Source organism: Corythoichthys intestinalis, chromosome 12, assembly GCF_030265065.1.
Source record: "Corythoichthys intestinalis isolate RoL2023-P3 chromosome 12, ASM3026506v1, whole genome shotgun sequence".
NCBI classification, from domain to species: domain Eukaryota; kingdom Metazoa; phylum Chordata; class Actinopteri; order Syngnathiformes; family Syngnathidae; genus Corythoichthys; species Corythoichthys intestinalis.
The window spans coordinates 16,506,161-16,528,778 of record NC_080406.1 but is presented as its reverse complement, the minus strand read 5'-3'; the positions used below and the strand labels follow the sequence as shown (position 1 = coordinate 16,528,778).

The following is a 22,618-nucleotide window of genomic DNA, read 5'->3' as shown; positions in this document are numbered from 1 at the left end:
TCATATGTTTATGAAAATAACCTTTTTTTATTTTATACCTAACGTTTTAAATATTCTGAATTCCCTCCGCAAAAAAAAGTGACTGACAATGTTTACCTTTTGACAAAATTCCTTTCTTGAGTTTTCATGTTTATAATTGACTTAAAAAAATCTTCACGAACATAATTATGATAAATAAATCAATATGATTATGATTATGCAAAAAAAAAACATATATATGTATGTATATATGTATGTATATATATACACACATATATGTATGTATGTATGTATATATGTATGTATATATACACACATCTATATATGTATGTATGTATGTATATATATATATATATATATATATGCATGTTCTAAAAATATCTTGAGTTTGCCTAATTAAATTGCTTATAATCTTTATCATTGTTGTTACTATTATTATTGGCGGTGGTGGTAATACTATTAAAAGTATGTTTTCCTATATTCATGCAATTTCGTAAAACCCCGGCAGGGGGCAGTAAAATTTCACATTTCCATCACTGCTCACCTACTTTCCTGCAAGTTGGTGGTTTTGACCAATAAATATTTTGTCATCTTGACATTTTCCCCTCCATTATCACTTTATACTATAGCACGTGTGGACACGTACATGCTGGAGAAGTCCCGTGTGGTCCAATGTCCTCTTCACCAACACAATTTCAACATCTTCTACCTGATGGCTGAAGGCCTGTCCCCTGAGGAGAAGAGTGCACTTTATCTCAATAACGTCTTGGCTCATAGGTGTGTTCCACTGACATCAATAGACACGCAGTCAGTTTGTTTCAATGCCATTGATGGCAAGGGTGTAGGTTTGCATAGGGACGGTTGGGACAAAACTCTACCAACTTTTCAGCATGCTTAAATTGTCCCCACCAACTTTTAAGCAAGCTTATTTGCATTATGTAATGACTTCAGTCATATAGGTCATTTATATTGTCTTTCCATATGTTTTAATTGTAAGTGACCCTACCATTATTAAATGAATTATTTTTATTATGTTTAGATTTACATCTACATCTTTTCATTTGCTGAATGTGCCTGTCCATTTTTTCCTCCTAAACGCTCATTTGATTGGCTGATGATTTGACCCTCACACACATGCACATTAGATATTAGAGATATGAGAAGTTTTTTTGTTTTTTTTTCAGCCAGCAGCAGCCACTGTTAAAAATGTAAAAAGACATAATTGTTTTGGAAGTCAGGAACACACCATTAATTTTGCTACTGGAGGTCCGACCTGCATCAGTGTTAGCAATAACATTAAAATGTGTGAACTTGCTAACCTGCAAAACTCAAGTAGGAAGCTGCTTCGAGAGAAGTGTCCTTCTCCATGTGTTTTCTTCTATTAACATTAGATAAACTGTGAGAAATGTAGCAACCTCTGCTGGCAACTATGGAACTAGAAAAATGTTAGCAAAAAGCTGCTTAGAGAGACAGGGGTGCTGCATCACCTCATACGTAGCTTTCACAACACAACATACAGAACACACAACAATCATAATCAATTATCAATTAATTAGGTTCATATTCATGAGAAATGTAGCCCTGACCCCGTTCACCCAATCTGTTTGGTATTATTAATGTCCCATCCCGAACAAAAAGGCAGGTTATCATGTAATATCATCCCGACCAATGTTGAGACCAAACCTATGCCCTTGATTGATGGCGATAGATCCATTTAAACTAGGAGGGGCCGCAGTGATCATTCGATTTGATTAGACATTTATTCCCGTCAAGGGAAGTGAATTAGTTAATGACCTAGTGTTTTTTCCTCCTTTCTTCTTGTGCAGGTATCTTAGTGGAGAACATCCAGGTGAGAAACAACCTATAGCTGCAGCATCTACAGAAAGCAGAGAGCGCCTCACTGCTGTTAAGCAAGCCTTTCAAGCTATTGGTTTCAATAAGCAGGTATTACCTGGTTGTGCATTCATGTCAGTCATGTGTGCTATTTTTTTTTCTATAGCTCAGTATGAACTAAATTCATCAAAATTCATCAGTCTTGCCATAAAAATATACGGTATTTCTGCTCATAAGCGGATTTTCAGCCCCCCCGGTGGCCGAAAAGTGTCATTGCATGTAATTGACTTTCCTATTAGGCTCGAGCGTTTACGTCACAGCAGCACGAGATCGTGCGAGATTTGCGACAACGCAGCCATTTCGGAAGCCCGTCTGCATCACGGGACGTTTAAGCTTAACGGCAAATACAATTCAACTAAGAGTGCCAAAGATGGAAAAATGTAGGGAAAACTATCCAGTTCGATACAGAGACAAACTTGTTACCACGGCGAAGGACAGATATGTGAGCAATTTTAAGGATGTGAACAATGTTGACCCTCACGAGCAGGCCGAACACAAATGGAATAAAGATGTCGACAAGCTTCCACCACTACGCGAAATGGACATCATGCTGTATTTAGTGTTTGGTGTATGTTACTACACTCATCAGCAATTCCAAAATCACAAATCGCTACAAAACTACGAACAGTTTTGCTGCGGATGGGTGCAGGATCTGCACATTATGACCATTGCAAACGGCAACACCATCTTTCTAGCAAAGGTAGGCAAAGTGTGTTTACGTTAGTCTGTGACCACGGATGTACAAATTTTTTGTTGCAGAAAATGTAGCCTGTGTACAAATTCTTTGCCACTCTCTCACGTCAAAATATTACAGCTTTTTCATTTAGCAACGACAGGGAATGATGTCTTATGAAGACAATGCACATGTATGCATGCTAGTTGTTTAGCTGTAGCTATAGCTAACAACAGGCCGACTTAGGGCGTAAAGTTACTGAAATTTGCGTAAACAAACGAAATTAACTTACCGGAGTGGAAGTGCATAGAGCAAACTCTGTGTGTAACTGGAGAATCAAACGTTATGCCCTTCCTTCTGATCGAGGCCACCCATGCCATTCTTCGACGTTTGGTAAGTTCAGATATGACCTTTCCCTCGCCTTTTCTCCATGTAGGGATCCGGAAGAAACTCAGTGGTGTTCCGTCGAGCTGTACATTCTCCTTTCTATTCGATCGGTTGTTGCAATTCTTTACCGCACAATAATTTCCAACCATTTTTAAAGAGCGACCTGTGTTGAAATGCCTCACTGTTTATGTTTCTCGCTTCCACAATGGCGATAGCGGCGGAAACCTCGCGAGTGCCACGTCATACGCTCGAGCCTAATACAGTATATGATTTAAAAATTCTGAATTTTCTGGTAAAATATTGTCTATAAAAATTGTAAAGCAATGAAACAAAAAACAAATATGAATGAAATGAACACATTTTTTGAACAGATTATGTGACTAGCACCTTAGACGGTCATTTGCTTTGCTTAGCCAAAACTACCCAAGGATCGAAAAGGTAAGATGGATATACGTAATTTTACTACTGAGCAAGAACTAAGGATTCAAAATGTAGGCCATGAAACGCAAGAGACCAACCTCAAAATGGTGAGCGAAGTTTCAATTTGCCACACTAAAGACGCTAACTGTACAACAGAGCCACCACCGGTGTCTTGCCAATGTAGTTACCACTGTCAAAAATTGTGTCTCCTGGCCGCGGGAGCGCGCGCACACACTATAGTTATGAGGGTTGTCGACTTAAACAATTAATTGAAGCTAGAAAAGAACCACAATTATAAATTTTGGACTTGAATTACAGTAAGAACAGTCATAGGTCATCCTACGAGTAAGACAGTGAAACATTGCCTTTTTCTAATGTTCAGTACGTATGTTACGGTATACTACAAAAGAGAAAAAAAAGTTTTTTTTTTGTTTTTTTTTTTGATGGATGTGCCATGTTTTAAAACCTCGTTGATAAATACATCACCAAAACACGGAAATAAAGAAAATCAGTGCAGCGCAGTGGCTCCACCCTGACAGTGGTAACTACATTGGCACGACTCCGTTGGGCGTACCATATTCATTGGATGACGATCTTGGTGAAAAGTATAACCTAAGCAGCCTGACTTTAGACTTCCCCTCAAGAATGATGAGGAAACAAAAAAATGCTCATTTTCAACTTATTTTTATAAATATTATTGTAAGTTAATTTTATTGCTGACACTGAGTTTAGCAGTCATCAAATAAATTGTACCCCCCCCCGGCCCAAAAGTCAAACTCCACCTATGTTTCTGCTCTTATTGTCATTGCAGTGTAAAGTGTCATATTTAGTTTAAAAGTAAAGAAGAAGGGGAAAACAATATGATTAGGAACTATAAGAACATTAACACTGGGTACAACTTGGCAAAAAAAAAAAAAAAAAATACTCAAATTGGCATGCTTATTCTCTTTGACACAAAGGTTGAATATCTGAGTGTCTTCATAGGTTGAACAGATTTAATGTGCTACATGCGAGTTTAGTGTAGTACCGTTGTGGTTGGTTATTATTAGGGTTGTTCCGATCAGGTTTTTTTGCTCCCGATTCGATCCCGATAGTTTTAGTTTGAGTATCTGCCGATCCGATTCCTTTTTTTGCTCCCGATTCAATTCCAATCATTCCCGATAATTTTTCCCGATCATATACATTTTGGCAATGCATTAAGAAAAAAATAGATAAAACTCTGACGAATATATACATTCAACATACAGTACATAAGTACTGTATTTGTTTAGTATGACATTTACATTATTAACATTCTTTCTGTGAGTGGGATCCACGGATAGAAAGACTTGTGACTTTGTATATTGTGACTAAATATTGCCATCTAGTGTATTTGTTGAGCTTTCAGTAAATGATACTGCAGCCATTCAATCCAAATGCATGATGGGAAGTGGAACCATGACTGTGCGTAGTGCTACCAATTGATATATCTTCTCTGCTACTCTTATAAGTACATTTTTCTCAAAAAGTTACTCAAGTAAATGTAACAAAGTACCGTATTTTTCGGACTATAAGTCGCACCTGAGTATAAGTCGTACTAGCCATAAAAAGCCCAAAGAAGAGAAAAAAAACATATACAAATTGCACCGGAGTATAAGTCGCATTTTAAGTGGAAAATTTACTTGATGAAATCCAACACATAGAACAGACATGTCATCTTGAAAGGCAATTTAATATAAAAATACAATAGAGAACAACATGCTGAATAAGTGTACAGTGTACAGTGCATGAACAACGAAGTGCGAATATACTTTCCTCATCAGGACGCTACGGCTCGGTCCTGGCTATTCAGCGGTCTAAACTGCCAAATGACGATGCTGGACGTCCGTATAATTTGCTGAATTAATTTCGTCCTCGATACCAAACAGGTTCGAATCGACGTAAATAAATGATAATAAGGTGCTTTTACAGCAATGACATGACACAAACAGTTAGCATGCGTTCGCTAGCATTAACGCATCGTTCAAATAACCACACAAGTGTCCGATCGCGGGTGGAAAACACACAACAACAACAGAAAAGGTGATACACACAGGGGTTGCCTCTGTAGAGATTTTTTACAAGCATAAACAACGTAGGTTTGCAACCATGTTTCTCTCTCGCTAACTTGCCCACTGACTCAAGCTACGTAGCTGTCCGTCTTTTTCTGGCGTGTGAGCGGTCTTCTTCACGTAAACAAGTGTGAGTGCGCCCTCACGTGGGCGTGAAAGCGACACAAACTAAAAGCATGCATTTCAATATAAAAAAGTCAATAATACAATTGAACACACATTGCCAAAGGCAGAACGCGAATGTGGCCATAGCTATCGTTATTCAGATAACTATAGCATAAAGAACATGCTAATAAGTTTACCAAACCATCAGTGTCACTCCAAAACACCAAAATAACATGTGAAATGATATCATAATGTGTTAATAATTTCACACATAAGTCGCTCCTGAGTATAAGTCGCACCACCAGCCAAACTATGAAAAAAACTGCGACTTATGGTCCGAAAAATACAGTAGTAACCGAAGAAAAGGAAGAGGGACGATAGGTCAGACAAAAGTCTGAATGGGTAAAGGTGCGTCATGCTGATTCAAAATTGCAGTCAGTTTTTTCCGCCTACGAGTTGTTTTCTCTATAACTTACTTACAGTACTATATTGTTACCATTAGTGATGCACGATAATACATTTTTCAACCGATATCGATAACCGATAATTTCCTGCCCCTTCAACCCGATAACCGATAATGTCACTCCGATAATTCTATTCAAATATGTGTGTAAAATTTTAAAGTATACAAAGAGCAAATGTTACTGTGCAAAAATGTAATTTAGTCCTATTTTTTTTCCACATCAAATGTGAACAAGTAGTAAATTCCAACAACTGAACAATGGCAATGATGTGTAATGGTAAGCTTTTGGCAAAAATTACTTAGAGAGTAAACACCCAAGTTGCACAAAAATGCCTTTAAAAGTAAGCCATTCCTAACATATATCACATTACTACACTGCAAAAACACCTCCTTAAAACTAGCAGAAGTGGACAAAACTGTTCATTGCGCACATTTGGAGGCTAAATCAAGTATATAATTATCGGATTGCATTATCGGTTGAATTTCGTTTTATCTGGATTATCTGTGTGACGTCATAATTGCCATTATCGGCCGATAATTATCGGTGACCGATATTATCGTGCATCTCTAGTTACCATAATCACTCAGCTATTATTACTGTGGTTGTTTTCATCCTTCTCTGGCGTCCAATTCATTTGAACTGGGTAACTGGCAGCAAATGAACATTTGTTCATTCTATGCCTATGCTCCCTGAGTGTTCAAATGGATTGGACTTGTATTGCTGTCAATAGCAGCAAATGAGTTAATGACTCCCTAATGGTGTTTGGTTTTATCGTTTTAAAGGTATTTGATTATATTAATCTACTGCGGGTGAGACAGTAAATATACATAGAGTAAAGGCCAGATTGAGGGTTGATGATACTTTTCGTATTAAATGTAATACATTTCCACATGTCTTTTCTTTGTCTATTAGGAAATAGAATCAGTGTTCACCCTTCTCTCCGCCGTGCTCCATATTGGGGATTTGCGTTTCACGGCGCCGACAGACACCGATAGCGCCTTTCCTTTAGACCCGCAGCTGCTTGAGAGAGGTCAGTAACCCCCTGACAGAACACACTCACAGTGCTAAACAAATGACATCATTGCCTCAGCTGGTAAGCGGCTGACGTCAGGGTGATGTGAGGTCAGCAAAAGAATTCTGGCTCACTGTCACCCTTTTCTTTATTTGGGCTAAACTGAGAAATCCCCTCATCATTCTTCCTGCCGCTGATCGATTTAGCGAGAGCCAGGATTGTATGATGTCATCACGATGTCACACATAATCACACTCATCTTTACGGATTGAAATGAGCTCAGCATAGATGAGCTGTTTGTTTCTTGTGAAGGAATGGCGTGGTTTGTTTTCACAGTTGCTGGAATGCTGCAGGTGTGTTGTGGGGACCTAAGCAGTGCCCTAACCTCAGATGTTCAGTACTTCAAAGGTAATGTAAATTCTGCACTATACAGCACTATAAGTTCCGCCACCCAACTTCAAAAACAGTAGGAAAAGAAATATAAGCCGCACTTGACTATTGGGCACAGGTTTCCATGTTTTAACTGATTGCCTTATTTAATATACAAACATAAACTATACAATCATGTTCTTTTTTTTTTTTTTTTTTTTTACTAACTACTACAATACATACACTGTGTGATACTATTTACATAGATGGTATGCAGACCTGATGACTACTATAATTCATACACTGTGTGATACTATTTACAGTGGGGCAAATAAGTATTTAGTCAACCACTAATTGTGCAAGTTCTCCCTCTTATATTAGAAAGGCCTGTAATTGTCAACATGGGTAAACCTCAACCATGAGAGACAGAATGTGGAAAAAACCCAGAAAATCGCAGTTTGATTTTTAAAGAATTTATTTGCAAATCATGGTGGAAAATAAGTATTTGGTCAATACCAAGTGTTAATCTCAATACTTTGTTGTGTACCCTTTGTTGGCAATAGCGAAGGCCAAACGTTTTCTGTAACTCTTCACAAGCTTTTCACACACTGTTGCTGGTATTTTTGGCCCATTCCTCCATGCAGATCTCCTCTAGAGCAGTGATGTTTTGGGGCTGCCGTTGGGCAACACGGCCTTTCAACTCCCTCCACAGATTTTCTATGGGGTTGAGATCTGGAAACTGGCTAGGCCACTCCAGGACCTTGAAATGCTTCTTATGAAGCCCCTCTTTTGTTGTCCTGGCAGTGTGTTTGGGATCATTGTCATGCTGAAAGACCCAGCCACGTCGCATCTTCAATGCCCTCGCTGATGGAAGGAGATTTTTACTCAAAATCTCTCGATACATAGCCCCATTCATTCTTTCCTTTACACAGATCAGTCCTCCTGGTCCCTTTGCAGAAAAACAGCCCCAAAGCATGATGTTTGCACCACCATGCTTCACATTGGGTATTGTGTTCTTCGGATGCAATTCAGTATTCTTTGTCTTCCAAACATGAGAGCCTGTGTTTCTACCAAAAAGTTCTATTTTGGTTTCATCTGACCATAACACATTCTCCCAGTCCTCTTCTGGGTCATCCAATTGCTCTCTAGCGAACCGCAGATGGGCCTGGACGTGTACTGGCTTCAGCAGGGGGACACGTCTGGCAGTGCAGGATTTGAGTCCATGGCGGCACATTGTGTTACCGATAGTAGCCTTTGTTACTGTGGTCCCAGCTCTCTGTAGATCATTCACTAGGTCCCCCCGTGTGGTTCTGGGATTTTTGCTCACCGTTCTTGTTATCATTTTGACGACACGGGGTGAGATCTTGCATGGAGTCCCAGATCAAGGGAGATTATCAGTGGTCTTATATGTCGTCCATTTTCTAATAATTGCTCCCACAGTTGATTTCTTTACACCAAGTGTTTTACCTATTGCAGATTCAGTCTTCCCAGCCTGGTGCAGGTCTACAATTTTGTCTCTGGTGTCCTTCGACAGCTCTTTGGTCTTGGCCATAGTGGAGTTTGGAGTGTGACTGACTGAGGTTATGGACAGGTGTCTTTTAGACCGATAATGAGTTAAAACAGGTGCCATTAATACAGGTAACGAGTGGAGCCTCGTTAGACCTCGTTAGAAGAAGTTAGACCTCTTTGACAGCCAGAAATCTTGCTTGTTTGTAGGTGACCAAATACTTATTTTCCACTGTAATTTGGAAAATAATTCTTTAAAAATCAAACAATGTGTTTTTCTTTTTTTTTTTTTTTTCCACATTCTGTCTCTCATGGTTGAGGTTTACCCATGTTGACAATACAGGCCTCTCTAATCTTTTCAAGTAGGAGAACTTGCACAATTGGTGGTTGACTAAATACTTATTTGCCCCACTGTACATAGATGGTACGTAGACCTGATGGATAAAAAAATAAATTTTTAACCAAAATAACATTTTTAACATGCCAAGATTAATTGCGTCCAAATTAATATGAGGTCGAACTGTGTCACAAGTCCTACTGTTGTGTTCGCAGCCAGTCTAAAATCACAAAACAGGTTGCTACAGTTACCGAGCAGTAATAAATAATATCCATGTCACCTTAGCTTGTTAGCTTGCAGACTGATGTGAGTGCTAGCCCTAGCATAGCAGCTTCTTCTTGTTCTTCTGTAATGGAACCGAGCACTGGTCGGAGCTTTCTTCTTCAGTGGAAATAGTGCCTGGCTAGCAGCGTGCTAGTATAGCACCTTCATCGTAGCACACTGTTTCTATCCCTTTTTTTCTTATAAATTTATTTATTTATTTTTAAATCGGTCAATCCAGCATGGTTAGACTTAAATTGTTCTTCTTTAGTAGCAACAAGTAACTTTTCTTCACAATAACACCTGTAAATAACTAGCTAGCAACAAAGCTAAACGTGCGTTTCACAATGTACAATGAGTGCATGTTGTGTGCTGCATTGGAAAATTCAAATTTGTTAGGTAACGGAACACTGGCGCTGATAGGAACACTGGCGCTGATAGGAAGAGACTCTGAAGGGCCCCAAATTGGTGACATCAGAATGTATAGCAAAAGGAATGATTGAAACATGGAAGCATTTAGTTAGCTTTTAAAAAGCTTTGTTATTATACTGCAGTTTTATATTCATTATTTATTATACTGATAGGGAGAGAAAATACTTGCAGTTTAAAGTCCGAAAAATATATCCTCTAGTTTTGCATTTTAGGTGAATACCATGATGTCGTCAATCGCATTTTAAATAACCGTATTTTACGTATCAGGCGATTTGATCGCTCGACGTCACACAGTAGAGATGGCCCAGCAGCACAGGGACCAACTTGCCAAGTCCATCTACGCTCGACTCTTCAGCCATCTGGTCAACTGGATTAATGACTACCTACAAGGACAGGATGACAGAATCAGGTGACTTTCCAATTGTGAGATTCAAGTAGATTGAATAACTCATTTGTTGCCATTGACGGTGATAGTCGTCCGATCTTTTTGAATGGGGAGGGGCTGGCAGCAATCGAAAAATTAGGTAATTAGATAATTAAGACTGGACAATGATTACTAATTTTAATTGTAATTGATAGCATGAGTTTCTTGGGATTGACTGTGATTAATTACATTGTCATACACTAAAAGCAGTTGTAATAGTCAGACCCAAAGCTCTTCTGACTTTCCTCTTCCATTCCTATCGGTAATTAGGTCACCCCCAGTAAATTAAAATGTAATGAGTTTGTAACGCTACTTATGGCTAGTTAGCATATATATTAACGACTGATCCTTCGTTTTTTGCGGTTAATGGGGACCAGAACACGCCAAGATAAGTGAAAAACTGCGAAGTAGCGCACCCCCCCCAAATTGTGCGTGTTCAATGTATTTATTCAGATTTAGCATAGGAAAGAGATACACATAAGACATGTTTTTTCACTTTTTGTCCAAGGTATAATTAAAAAAAAAAATGCATATGTGTGTGTGTATATATATATATATATATATATATATATATATATATATATATATATATATATATATATATATATATATATACTTTTTTATTTTTTAGTGAATGGTTTTTAAGCACTTGTTAATAATTATAAGTTGTAAACACCGAATTATTTTTAAGCAAGAATAAAGTAGAAAAATGCTTGGCTTTATTAAATCCTTCCGATACCTCCCTTGGCTGTGACTCTTGGAGTGACATGTGGAAATTACAAACTGCTCAGGATCCCTTTTAAAATGTGGAGTTTATTGCCGCGAACACAACATGTCCGGCTGCCTCGAACGTCGCCACACATTCATTCCAGCATGCGCTACCTTATCCGCCCGCCCAATTGTTTAACAAGTCAAACGATGATTGATGCATGCACCGCTTTTGAAGCCCGTGACTCTGGCAAGATCAAACACAAAAATCTGTCAATATTGTTAACTTTAATTAGGAACTCCACTGCAGTGCCGCAGTGCCTAACGAACAAAGAGCAGGGAGGGAGAGGGAGGGAGGGAGAGAGTGAGAGTGAGACTACGCGGTCGGCTTGTGATAGCTAAACTGTATTTTTTATTTATTTTTTTTAATTGACAATTGAAAAAAAATCTGCGATGGAATGAGGGCGCGAAGTTTGAGGCGCGAAGTAGCGAGGGATCACTGTATAGTAGCACATGCTGAGTGGACCTAAAAAGGCTTAACTTTTTCATGGTGGCTGTATTATAATGTGTGATTAAACTAGTTAACAGCATTAATTTGTTAGTAAACTTGGAGTTAACTTGTTAGCTTGCCCAGCCTTACATATGATTAAAGGTGATTTGAGCAAATTTGTTGTTTCAAAAGTGTACATCAAACTGGAAGCCCTTCAAATTCACACAGTTTTCCATCTTCACCAATTAGCCATTGTACTTGTTTTTTCTTCCTTCTGATTGGGCCACTAGCTTGGGGAAGCCAGTAAATGAATTTACAGAATACCGTATGTGAAGGGGAGTTTTGTTTTGAGATGTGTCCCAAATTTCAGGTTTGTACTTTCACGTAATGATTTGTTAGAGAAGGCGAAAAACACTGCGCCTCTTCTGTGTCTGTAATAAAAACTGGAGCATGTGGTTTAACGCATCGGGCCCCCTAATTATCACTTTCAGCATCACTGCAATGCATGCTCACCAGTTAATGTCATAAAACAAGGGTCTCAATACTATTCCACAAAGGGTCGCAGTGGGTGCAGGATTTCATTCCAACCAAGAAGAAAGACCCATTTTCACCAATCTGGGTGTCTTACAAGTGAAATCAATTGATTGCAGTCAGGTACTCCTTGCTTTAGCAGAAATCTGTCTGTGCTGGGTCCATTGGAGCAAAAACCAGACCCCTTTCGTAAAGTTAAGTAAAAAAAAAAAAAAGTATTAATTTCAGAATTGTAGGACATTTAGCTTGGAAAATAAACCTTTAACTCCTCTGATTTTCTGCTAAACATTCATCAGTAATAAGGAAAACTGTAAAGACTTGATTAGAACAATGGTAAAATTCCTATGACATGATTTTTTTCTTTTTTTGTGTTTACTACTGACCGGTAGCATATTAACTAGGGTTGTTCCGATCATGTTTTTTTGCTCCCGATCCGATCCAGATCGTTTTAGTTAGAGTATCTGCCGATCCCGATATTTCTCGTTCCGATTGCTTTTTTTTTATCCCGACTCAATTCCAATCATTCCCGATAATTTTTCCCGATCATATACATTTTGGCAATGCATTAAGAAAAAAATGAATGAAACCCGGACGAATGTATACATTCAACATACAGTACATAAGTACTGTATTTGTTTATTATTACAATAAATCCTCAAGATGACATTTACATTATTAACATTCTTTCTGTGAGAGGGATCCACGGATAGAAAGACTTGTGACTTTGTTTATTGTGACTAAATATTGCCATCTAGTGTATTTGTTGAGCTTTCAGTAAATGATACAGTAGCCATGCCTCGATGCATGATGGGAAGTGGAACCATGACTGTGCGTAGTGCTACCAATTGATATATCTTCTCTGCGTTGGGAAATAAAATAAGGTGTTAAGAAAAAGATCAATTGCTACCTTGCTTCCCCACATTGCTTCCCATGATAATTCTAATCGTAGGGAGAGGGATTGTAAGGTTTTAGCCAATTAAAATAAGCCTCCATAGGCTGCCAAAATTCATTCTACTCATTTTACGCTACCTTTTATCTCTCTATATAGGTAAAATGGCGCCATTACAGATTGAACGCGACAATGCGTGAGTGGGTCGTGCAACGCATGCATTAATTGTGTTAAATATTATAACGTGATACATTTTTTAAAAAACTTATTACCGGCGTTATCGGGATAAATTTGATAACCCTACCTTAAGCCTAAACTAAAGACTCTGGATGAGTGTAACATATTATGTCTGTAACGTTAAATACAATTAGAAAACAATTTAATTAAAAAATATATATTAAAAAAAAAGGCATGGCCGATATTTTTTTGCCGATTCTGATACTTTGAAAATGACGTGATCGGACCCGATCGATCGGGACATCTCTAATAATAACGTTAAAGCGTTGCTGGACTGGGGTTCGTTAGCGTTAGCATTAAGACTTGTAGAATTGTATTTTTTGGCGAGAAGGAGGTTAGCGGTTATATTTTGATTGGGAAAAAAAAGTGACCATGAACTAGAAAAGGTGGATGGAATGTAAAGGACTGACAACACATTTTTCACGCAAAATACACGCCGCTAACCTCTTTCTCGGTGGAAAATACAATGCTCTCCACCTTAATGCAAACACTCCATGGCAACTCAAAACTTTTCTGTCACATTATGCTAAGTCATTAGTTGGTATAATCACAGCAACAGGGTTGAAAGTCCCATAAAAACAAATGCTCGTTCGGTTACAATAATCAATATAAAAATGGCATTTCAATATTATTTGAACAGTTTTATTTGAGATTCAACTTGAATAAGAGAAAAATGTTGTTTTAAGGGTACTCGGGAGTTATCTGCTATTTAAAATAAAAAATTCATCATTATTTTATTATGGTGTTTGTTTTTAGATTTGCTATCAGGAAAAGTGAATTTACTCAAAAAACGCATCTTTCAGTGTGTTGCATTTGAATGGTTTAAAATTCAAAGGGTGTGACCGTAAAATCTGAATGACCCACTCGAGCAGAACGTGAACATTTCACCATATTGTGTATCCATTTGGTAATTAACGCTGTTGCAAAGTCATTATGTCACAATTTTGGTCATGTCAATCCAGACCACGCCTAGCACTTTTACGCTGCCTGTCATTAGCGCTTACTGGATCGGCGCTTGAGTTCCCCTCAAAAGCAGTCATTTCGGGGGGCCTCCCAAAAACTCACCGCCGCAGAATGAGCCCGGAGGCCAGACGTCAACGTCACAATTTAACCGGTAGCACGGCATCAAATAGTTTGAATTTCTTGGCGGGTATGTACACCCATAGAGTCAATTGGAAAATGCTGCATAACATGCTGGTGGACGCATTCAAGGTTTAAGGGAATGTTTGTCATATGATACACGCACGCAACCGTCTTGAGAGCTTGTTGTTGTCAAGTCATATCTCACATCGTTAGATAACTCAAGTTCATTTTGTGGAATGTTTGTGTCTTGTTTACAGGCAGCAAAGAGAATGTAGGGCAAGTGTTTAAGGTGGCCATGGCACACAATGGAAGGAATTATTTTATCAAAACAATATTTTTTTTTTTAAAATGAAAGTATGTTTGATATGCTTTTCTACATTTGCAGTGACCCTGCTTTTGAAATTGCAATCCTGGACATCTTTGGTTTTGAAGAATTCCAGAGGAATGGCTATGAACAGGTCAGAAAAAGAATCCCTTTTTGGTTGCATGTAGTGTGTTGCCACGTTAAAATATATTCTGTAATATATAGTATGGTATGTATTTTGGGAGAAATTCCAAAGGCAGGGTGCACAATGAAGTGGGAACAAGCCAATTAAAAAAATTAAAATTGACCCTCACCTGCACACATACACCTGTGGACAATTAAGAATGTTGCACGCTCTAACAATGGACTCAACATTCTTTGCGGAAATCTTTATTATATACAAAAAAATAAAATAAATAAATAAATTGTGCCTTTGTATTACTGCACATAATTTTTAAATCGTTGACTGCCCTTAGAAGTGGGAGTCATCGTTATTTTCATTTTCCATTAAACAGGAAAAAGCAACACATTATTTTCTTAAGTAAGATCAAATTAAAGATAAAAAAATATACAAAATTACAGTGGTATGAAAAAGTATCTGAACCTTTTGGAATTTCTCATATTTCTGCATAAAATCCCCATCAAATGTGATCTGAGCTTTTTCAAAATCACACAGATGAAAAAAACTGTCTCCTCTAACTCAAACCACCCAAACATTTATAGGTTTTCATATTTTGATGAAGATCGGATACAAACAATGACAGAAGGGGGAAAAATAAGTAAGTGAACCATCACATTTGATATTTTGGGGCCCTCCCTTTGGCAGCAATAACTTCAATCAGACGCTTCCTGTAGCTGCAGATTAGTCTGGCACATCGATCAGGACAAATCTTGACCTAAAACTGCTGTAGTTCTGTCAGATTCCTGGGATTTCTGGCATGAATCGCTGTCTTTAGGTAATGCCACAGCATCTCAATGGGGCTCAAGTCTGGACTTTGACATGGCAACTCCAGAACGTGTATTTTGTTCTTCTGAAATCATTCTGAAGTTGATTTACTTCTGTGTTTTGGATCATTGTCTTGTTGCAGCATCCATCCTCTTTTTTAGCTTCAACTGTCTGACAGACAGCGTCAGGTTTTCCTACAAAACATCCTGATAAACTTTTGAATTCATTCTTCCATTAATGATTCCAAGTTTTCCAGGCCCTGAGGCAGCAAAACAGCCCCAAAACATGATGCTCCCTCCACCATGCTTCATGCTGGGGATGAGGTGTTTATGTTGGTGAGCTGTTCCATTTTTCCTCCACACATGATGTTGTGTGTTACTCCCAAACAATTCAACTTTGGTTTCATCAGTCCACAAAATATTTTGCCAAAACGTGCGTGGAAATTAAACGAGCAACAATGTTTTTTTGTTTTTGTTTTTTTTTAGACAGCTGTGGCCTTCTCCGTGGAGTCCTCCCATGAATACCATTCTAGGCCATAGTTTTACATATAGTTGATGTGTGCACAGAGATATTAGACTGTGCCACTGATTTCTGTAAATCTTTAGCAGACACTCTAGGTTTCTTTTTTTACCTCTATGGGTATTCTTCGCTAAACTCTTGGCATCATCTGTGGTGGACGGCCACTCCTTGGGAGAGAAGCAACAGTGCCAAACTCTCTCCATTTGTAGACAACTTCTCTGACTGTCGATTGATGAACTTCCAGACTTTTAGAGATGGTTTTGTATCCTTTCTCAGCTTTATACAAATCAACAATCCTTGTCTTCAGACAGCTCTTCTGACCTAGCCATGATGCACATCAGACAATGCTTCTCATCAAAGGCAATTCTTATCAGGTGTGTGTTTTATAGTGGGCAGGGCAGCTTTAAACCACTCATCAGTGAATGGGCACAAACCTGACTTAAATTCTTTGGTAAAAATTGGTTTCAATTGCTCTTTAAGTCTCCTTAGGTAGAGGGATCACTTACTTATTTCCCCCCCTTCTATCATTGTATACATACTATCCTCATTAAAAGAATGAAAACCTAAAAATGGGTGGTTTTAGTTAAAGCAGACACCTTTTTTACATCTGTGTGATTTTGACAAAGGTCAGATCACATTTGATGAGCATTTCATGCAGAAATGTGAGAAATTCCAAAAGGTTCAGATACTTTTTCATACCACTGTAAATAAATAAACCATCCCAAATTAAAACATTTCAAAATACAAATTTAAAAATCAAAAAAGAAAAAAATTAAGAAATGTATATTTTCTTTTTGGGAATTTTGTAGGTTTGAGTTTCCTTTTATCCGCATCCCATCTCAATGACCACACCGTTGACAGCAGTAAAAAATTAAATAAAAAAAAAGAAAAAACTGATAAGAATGGCCACACCACTGACCATGGTAAAAAAAAAAAAAAAATACATAAAATAATAATAAAAAAGAATTACCTCTAAGAAAATTATTTAAATTTCTTGTATATTTCTTGTCTATTTCTGTATATTTTATTTTATTTTTTTCTTAATGCCATTTCATTTATCATTATTATTGGTGGCAATAGACGTCCAATCAAATCAGAGGGCTTCCCCAAAAACTGAACTGGCTGGGTTGACAGTGATCATTCCCCGTATTTCTTAGAGATCATTCCCTATCATCCCCCCCAGTCCAAATGGAATGGACGTCTATTGGCGTTAATGGCAGTAAAAGATTTAATGTAACAGTAGGCTCTTATTCAAGAATTAGTCCAATTCAACTCTCCTATGTTAGATTGGTAACTAGCTGACATCTCTGGAATGTAGTTTAATCATTTACAAAGAAGTGTGTCGCTCATCCGCGTACGGAACATTTGAAGTCTCTAATTGTAACGAATCATGTGAAGCATGCGGTCGACTTGGCTTGACTTTCACTCGTCCTCACATGACCCGACATCTTCAATGGACTTACTTAATGTGTGTGTGACAGTGCGCGCCTTTGTGCCTGCGTGCGCGTGAATCGGATTACACCCCCACATCCTTGTGTAAATGATTACAATGTTGTGTGTTTGTACATCTTGTATGAATGGAACCCAATTTTTATTATTATTATTTAAAGGTTTCTTCCTTTTTGGATAGAACAGTTGACCTAGTTTATTTGTCAGGTGTGGAATCTAAAATAAGATAACAAAGAAACATTCTTAATAACAATGTTAATTATTATTTAGGGAAACTCGCGCTATAAAAACACCTTATTATTTAACTCATTTGCTGCCATTGATGACTTTGTAATGCTACTGTGAATCATTTAGCATGTGGATTTTTTATCTTTCAAATTTAAATGCATTTTAAACTATTGGGCTCCCGTTAGCTATGTTTCAATTACTCCTAGTAGTTTGACATTTTGATTGCTGTATTTCCATATGCCAGGCAGGAATTCTAGAAGACAACCAAGAGGAGGTTTATGGATGTAGTTAAAGAGGACATGAAGGTAGTTGGTCTGAGAGCAGAGGATGCAGAGGTCAGTGTTAGATAGAAACAACTGATTCGATGTGGCGAACCCTGAAAGGAAAAGCCGAGAAAAGCAAGTGAATATTCTAGCCTATTAAAAAAAAAAAAAATGTAATATCATTGATTATTTTAATTTTTAAAGGGAACCACAGATAGAGTTGCGGATTCTAGACTTGAAGTTCTTAAAAGACAAACGTCAGTATGAGTTTAAATAATTTGATATTAAAACCCCTCTTGATGTTTTAGTTTCTATACAATTTGCAAAATTAGTTTAACAATTAGGGTGCCATTGTCGTTGACGTCCCAGGGCGGTGACGACACTAGACTACGTTGCTGGGCTTCCAGACTATGACTAGCGACATGAACATATAATCTGTTCAGCCCTTTCAATTTGAACCCGAGAGGAACATTAATGAGCAGGACAGCACTGTTGATATTTAACAAAACAAGCAGCAAAAACAAAATGAACAGGAAAGACGGGATGAGACGAGACGAGAGTAAGACAAAATCGGTGTTCTGCCAAAATGTGCTACACCAGCGAAACGTCCAACAAGAGGTGACTTTAACACCCAAAGTACTACCATGCGCTTTCAGCTTGTTTTGTTCAGATGCATACAGGCAAAACATATGAAAGATGCCTTAAAAAAATACTTAAATGTAGTAATATCCATAAGGGTGGTATAAATATGCTACATGACGAATGTGGTCAACAGATCAACATTCTGCTTTAAAGAAATCAATGCTTTAAAGTATGCGAGTGAAACACATGCAAAAAGTATTTTGAGGCAATGGATGGTAATAAAAGACTCAATAAAAAGACAAATAGTAAGTACTCACCGCTTTTAACCGATATTTTTATGTGTTGGACGTCTCGCTGCGTTAAAAAAACAAGCAACGAAGGGATCGAGAATACAAACTGTCAAATGCCAGCAAGTTAATATCTTGGCAACCTGCCTAGGATCGATTTAAAGGCAGTGCTGATGTGCTGGAATTGGATACAGGTACGACGTCGGGAACTCATCCTACAGCTCTGCAACGAAACAATCTGACCAGCAGCAGAATGTGACAAAATCATGCCAGTTGTCACACTAGCGTTTCTTGCCAGCCAGCATATTAGCACAATATTATGCATTATTTATTATTATTAGCACTATTCTCCCAGTCCAGGCCAACTACGTCTTCACCCTATGCTTGCATAAAACATGGCGGCCTACTTAGGTCAAAACTTACTAAATATTGTAGATTTTTTAAACAATGGCAATATTTTATGTGTTTCTAATAACATATTTTAGTAAAAGAGAACCGTTGTGGCTTATTAGAGCCTACAAGTCTTAAAGTCTAAGGTTCCCTTTCATTCTATTCCAACAAATATTATTTTATTATTAATATGATTAATGTTTGCATTTTTGTTGTTGTTGTTGTATTACTATATTTTTAGATACTGGATATATATTCTTTTACAAATAAATGTATAAATTAGTAAAATGGTAATAATTTTAAAAATTAACTCAATTAAAATGAACTAAAAAAAGGGGTATACTCTGGTTATGGACAGAAATGACACTCAGTTCATTAAAAAAAACAAATAAAAAAACAACAACATAATATTTAAATGAAAAGCTAACTTAAATTCAATTTAAGTAAAGTGGTTAGGTTGTAATTATATTTTGCTGAATTCCTTTTGCAAAAAAATGTAATGTAATGTAGCTTATGATGGCAATTAACATCCAATCCATTTTAACAGTAAATACAATCATGACTTGGTAACAGTAGTCACACACACTAGAGGGGTAGTATTATAGATTTGTGCATAAAGTACAACATCCATTTCGTAGTTTAGGCTGGGTGAAAAAAGACCAAAACATCTAACTAACTATTCAATAACTACCGTCTAACTATAGTTTAGGCAGACTTCACTCAGTGCCCCTGACACAGTAAAGTTAATCACCTTATCGGCGCTCATGAGGGGGAAAAGGAAAAATGGTACACGCGTAATATAATCAATCAGGGAATAGTATCATTTCTCATATTCACTGTAGGACTGCACTACTCTAACACACTTAATGTAAAATAAATAGCACACCATAGTTTAAAGAAACAGAATAGATACACAACACCATCTTATCACAGAAGCCCAAACGTGTGCGCCACGAGCAAGATTGACACACCAACTCTGGCAATCAGTCCTCCCGACAAACGAACAAGGATAAAGACCAGCGCGCTTTGTCCTAAAACAAGTAGTGCCAGCCCGGATAACAAAGTTGATAGCAGGCGCTTGTGACGCCAAGACCAACGTCAGTCTCTGTGGCAACCACATCCCATCCACGCACGAACCTAAACAGCCCGAAACCGGCCAGAGAAGGATGATCCCAAAGCAACGCCTGGACACACCTTCGGCCGGCCCACAGACTTAAAAAAACACTGGACACTGAGATAAGACAGATTTGCTGCTCGGAAACATTTGCTATGTAGCCTTGCGTTGGATTCAGCATTGTTCCCTCCGTCGTCTGTTTTTGCCTTGGTTTTTGACCATTGTAGATGAATGAATTGTCAACCTGTATTCGGTGAGTCTTCTTTAAACTTTTGAAACATGGAGTCAGTACAAAGGGTTAAAATAAGAAGAGAACACGCGAAGTTCCGCCTTCCCGGAGCGGCACTTGTTTTGGCTGTCGCTGTTTCCGTGCGGCTTGACTGGGGAGGCAAATTTCAACACTACTTTGTAATGCTACTTATAGTCATGCATCATATATAGTCAATCATGTTTATATTCTATCATGTATCCCTACTACCCATGTCTGTTCTTTCTGTACCCCTGTTTTCCAGCAATGAATGATCATTGCTAACTCTATCATTCGCATCCATTGCCAGTGATGGACGTCCAGTCTATTTGAAATGGAAGGTCTGACAGCAATTGATCCCTGCCAGCCTCCCAGTTCAAATGGTTTGGACATCTATCGCTGCAATGGCAACCATTGAGTTATTCACCTCAACTGTGTTTAACCCGGGTAAGCCCCCAGATGACTTGTTCTTGGTCTTTTTTCTGTAATTACTTAACTCTGTAAAGTGCTAATCTCTGTCAACGTATGCTAGTGTGTACTCAAGCACATCTAACACACTCATTTCTTCCCGCCATCATGTGTGTCCTTTCTGATGCGGGTACAGTATGTTCAGCTCTATTGTCTGTGGTGTAAACATACCACGTGCTCGTTTTGGTATGCAATGTCAATAAACGGTGGCCTTATAAGACATGCACGGATTGTTTGTGTGCTTGAGTGTGTCTTGTGGGAGCACTTGCAGATCTGAAAAGAATGTCATGAAGTCAGTAAGAACAAGTAGAAAGGGACAAGTGTAAGAAAATATATTCACTAAGTTCTGCTGTTCATTATCTACATTACTAAGTTCATTTGTGCTCCACTTGAACACTATGCTAGCGTGCTCTTGTTAAATTCAATAATCGATTACAAGAGCTGTGTGAAAATTCAGCCACTTCAAAGATAATAGTACCCAAGCACAAAAAGACTCAATTAGCCGGCAGTATTTTGCTTGCTCAGTGATTGAGTTTTACAAAACTTGGTGAAATCTTGCTAGATGATGCACCCCATCAACGTTCTTGTAAATAATGATTCTCGCATCTCAGGCTCGAGTGGACATAGAATAGTTTGTCGTCTTCTGGAATTCAAATGATAAAATGCCTTTAAAAAAAAAAAAGAAAGAGAAAAAAACAACTACAAGAAAAAAGAAGAAGTAGAAAAATTAATTGAAAACAAAACATACTAACAATTAAATGGATATTTAAAAAAATATTTTTTTGTTTGATTTTTTTAAGTCTTTATATGTTTTTCCCATCAAATAGTTTGCCTTAAAATTATTCACTAAGTTGATTAAAATTAATTGAAAATAAAAGATATCAACTAATAAATGGATATTAAAAAAAAAAAATATATATATATATATATAATTATTTTTTTTTTCCAAGTCTTTATATGTTTTCCCATCAAATATTTTGCCTTAAAATTATTCACTAAGCTGATTTTATTTACTCATTTTTCTTTACGAACGGTTTGAGTTGCCAGACAACATTTCAATTTCCCCAGAATGAAAGTGCTAGGGCCATTTAAATAATACATTAAAAATACATAAATTAATAACTATTTATAAAAATTTGAATATCCATCCATCCATCCATCCATTCATCCATCAATCCATCCATCCATTTTTCTCCGCTTATCAGAGGTCGGGTCGCGGGGGCAGCAGCTTCAGCAGGGAAGCCCAGACTTCCCTCTCCCCAGTCACATCATCTAGCTTTTCTAGGGGGATCCCAAGGCGTTCCTAGGCCAGCCGAGAGACATAGTCTCCCCAGCGTGTTCTGGGTTGGCCCCGCGCCCTCTTCCCAGTCGGACCTCACCAGGGAGGCGTCCCGGAGGCATCCTAATCAGATGACTGAGCCACCCCATCTGGCTCCTCTTGATAGGGAGGAGCAGCAGCTCTACTCCGAGCCCCTCCCGGATGACCGAGCTTCTCACCTCATCTCTAAGGGAGAGCCCGGACACCCTACGG

At 38.0% G+C, this 22,618-nt stretch overlaps 1 protein-coding gene across 5 annotated transcripts in view; it reads left to right on the top strand.

The window, feature by feature from the left end:
* Window positions 1-22,618, top strand: part of myo16 (myosin XVI) — a 269,930-nt gene that overhangs the window by 148,072 nt on the left and 99,240 nt on the right. For all 5 annotated transcript variants that reach the window (XR_009066237.1, XM_057851442.1, XM_057851443.1 and 2 more), the window contains exons 16-21: window positions 609-756; window positions 1,806-1,923; window positions 6,924-7,041; window positions 7,360-7,431; window positions 10,196-10,337; window positions 14,676-14,748. Coding sequence is in view for 4 of the 5 variants with exons in the window: in XM_057851442.1 (XP_057707425.1) it covers window positions 609-756; window positions 1,806-1,923; window positions 6,924-7,041; window positions 7,360-7,431; window positions 10,196-10,337; window positions 14,676-14,748 (671 nt within the window). In the remaining variant the exon portion in view is untranslated. The remainder of the gene's footprint in view (window positions 1-608; window positions 757-1,805; window positions 1,924-6,923; window positions 7,042-7,359; window positions 7,432-10,195; window positions 10,338-14,675; window positions 14,749-22,618) is intronic.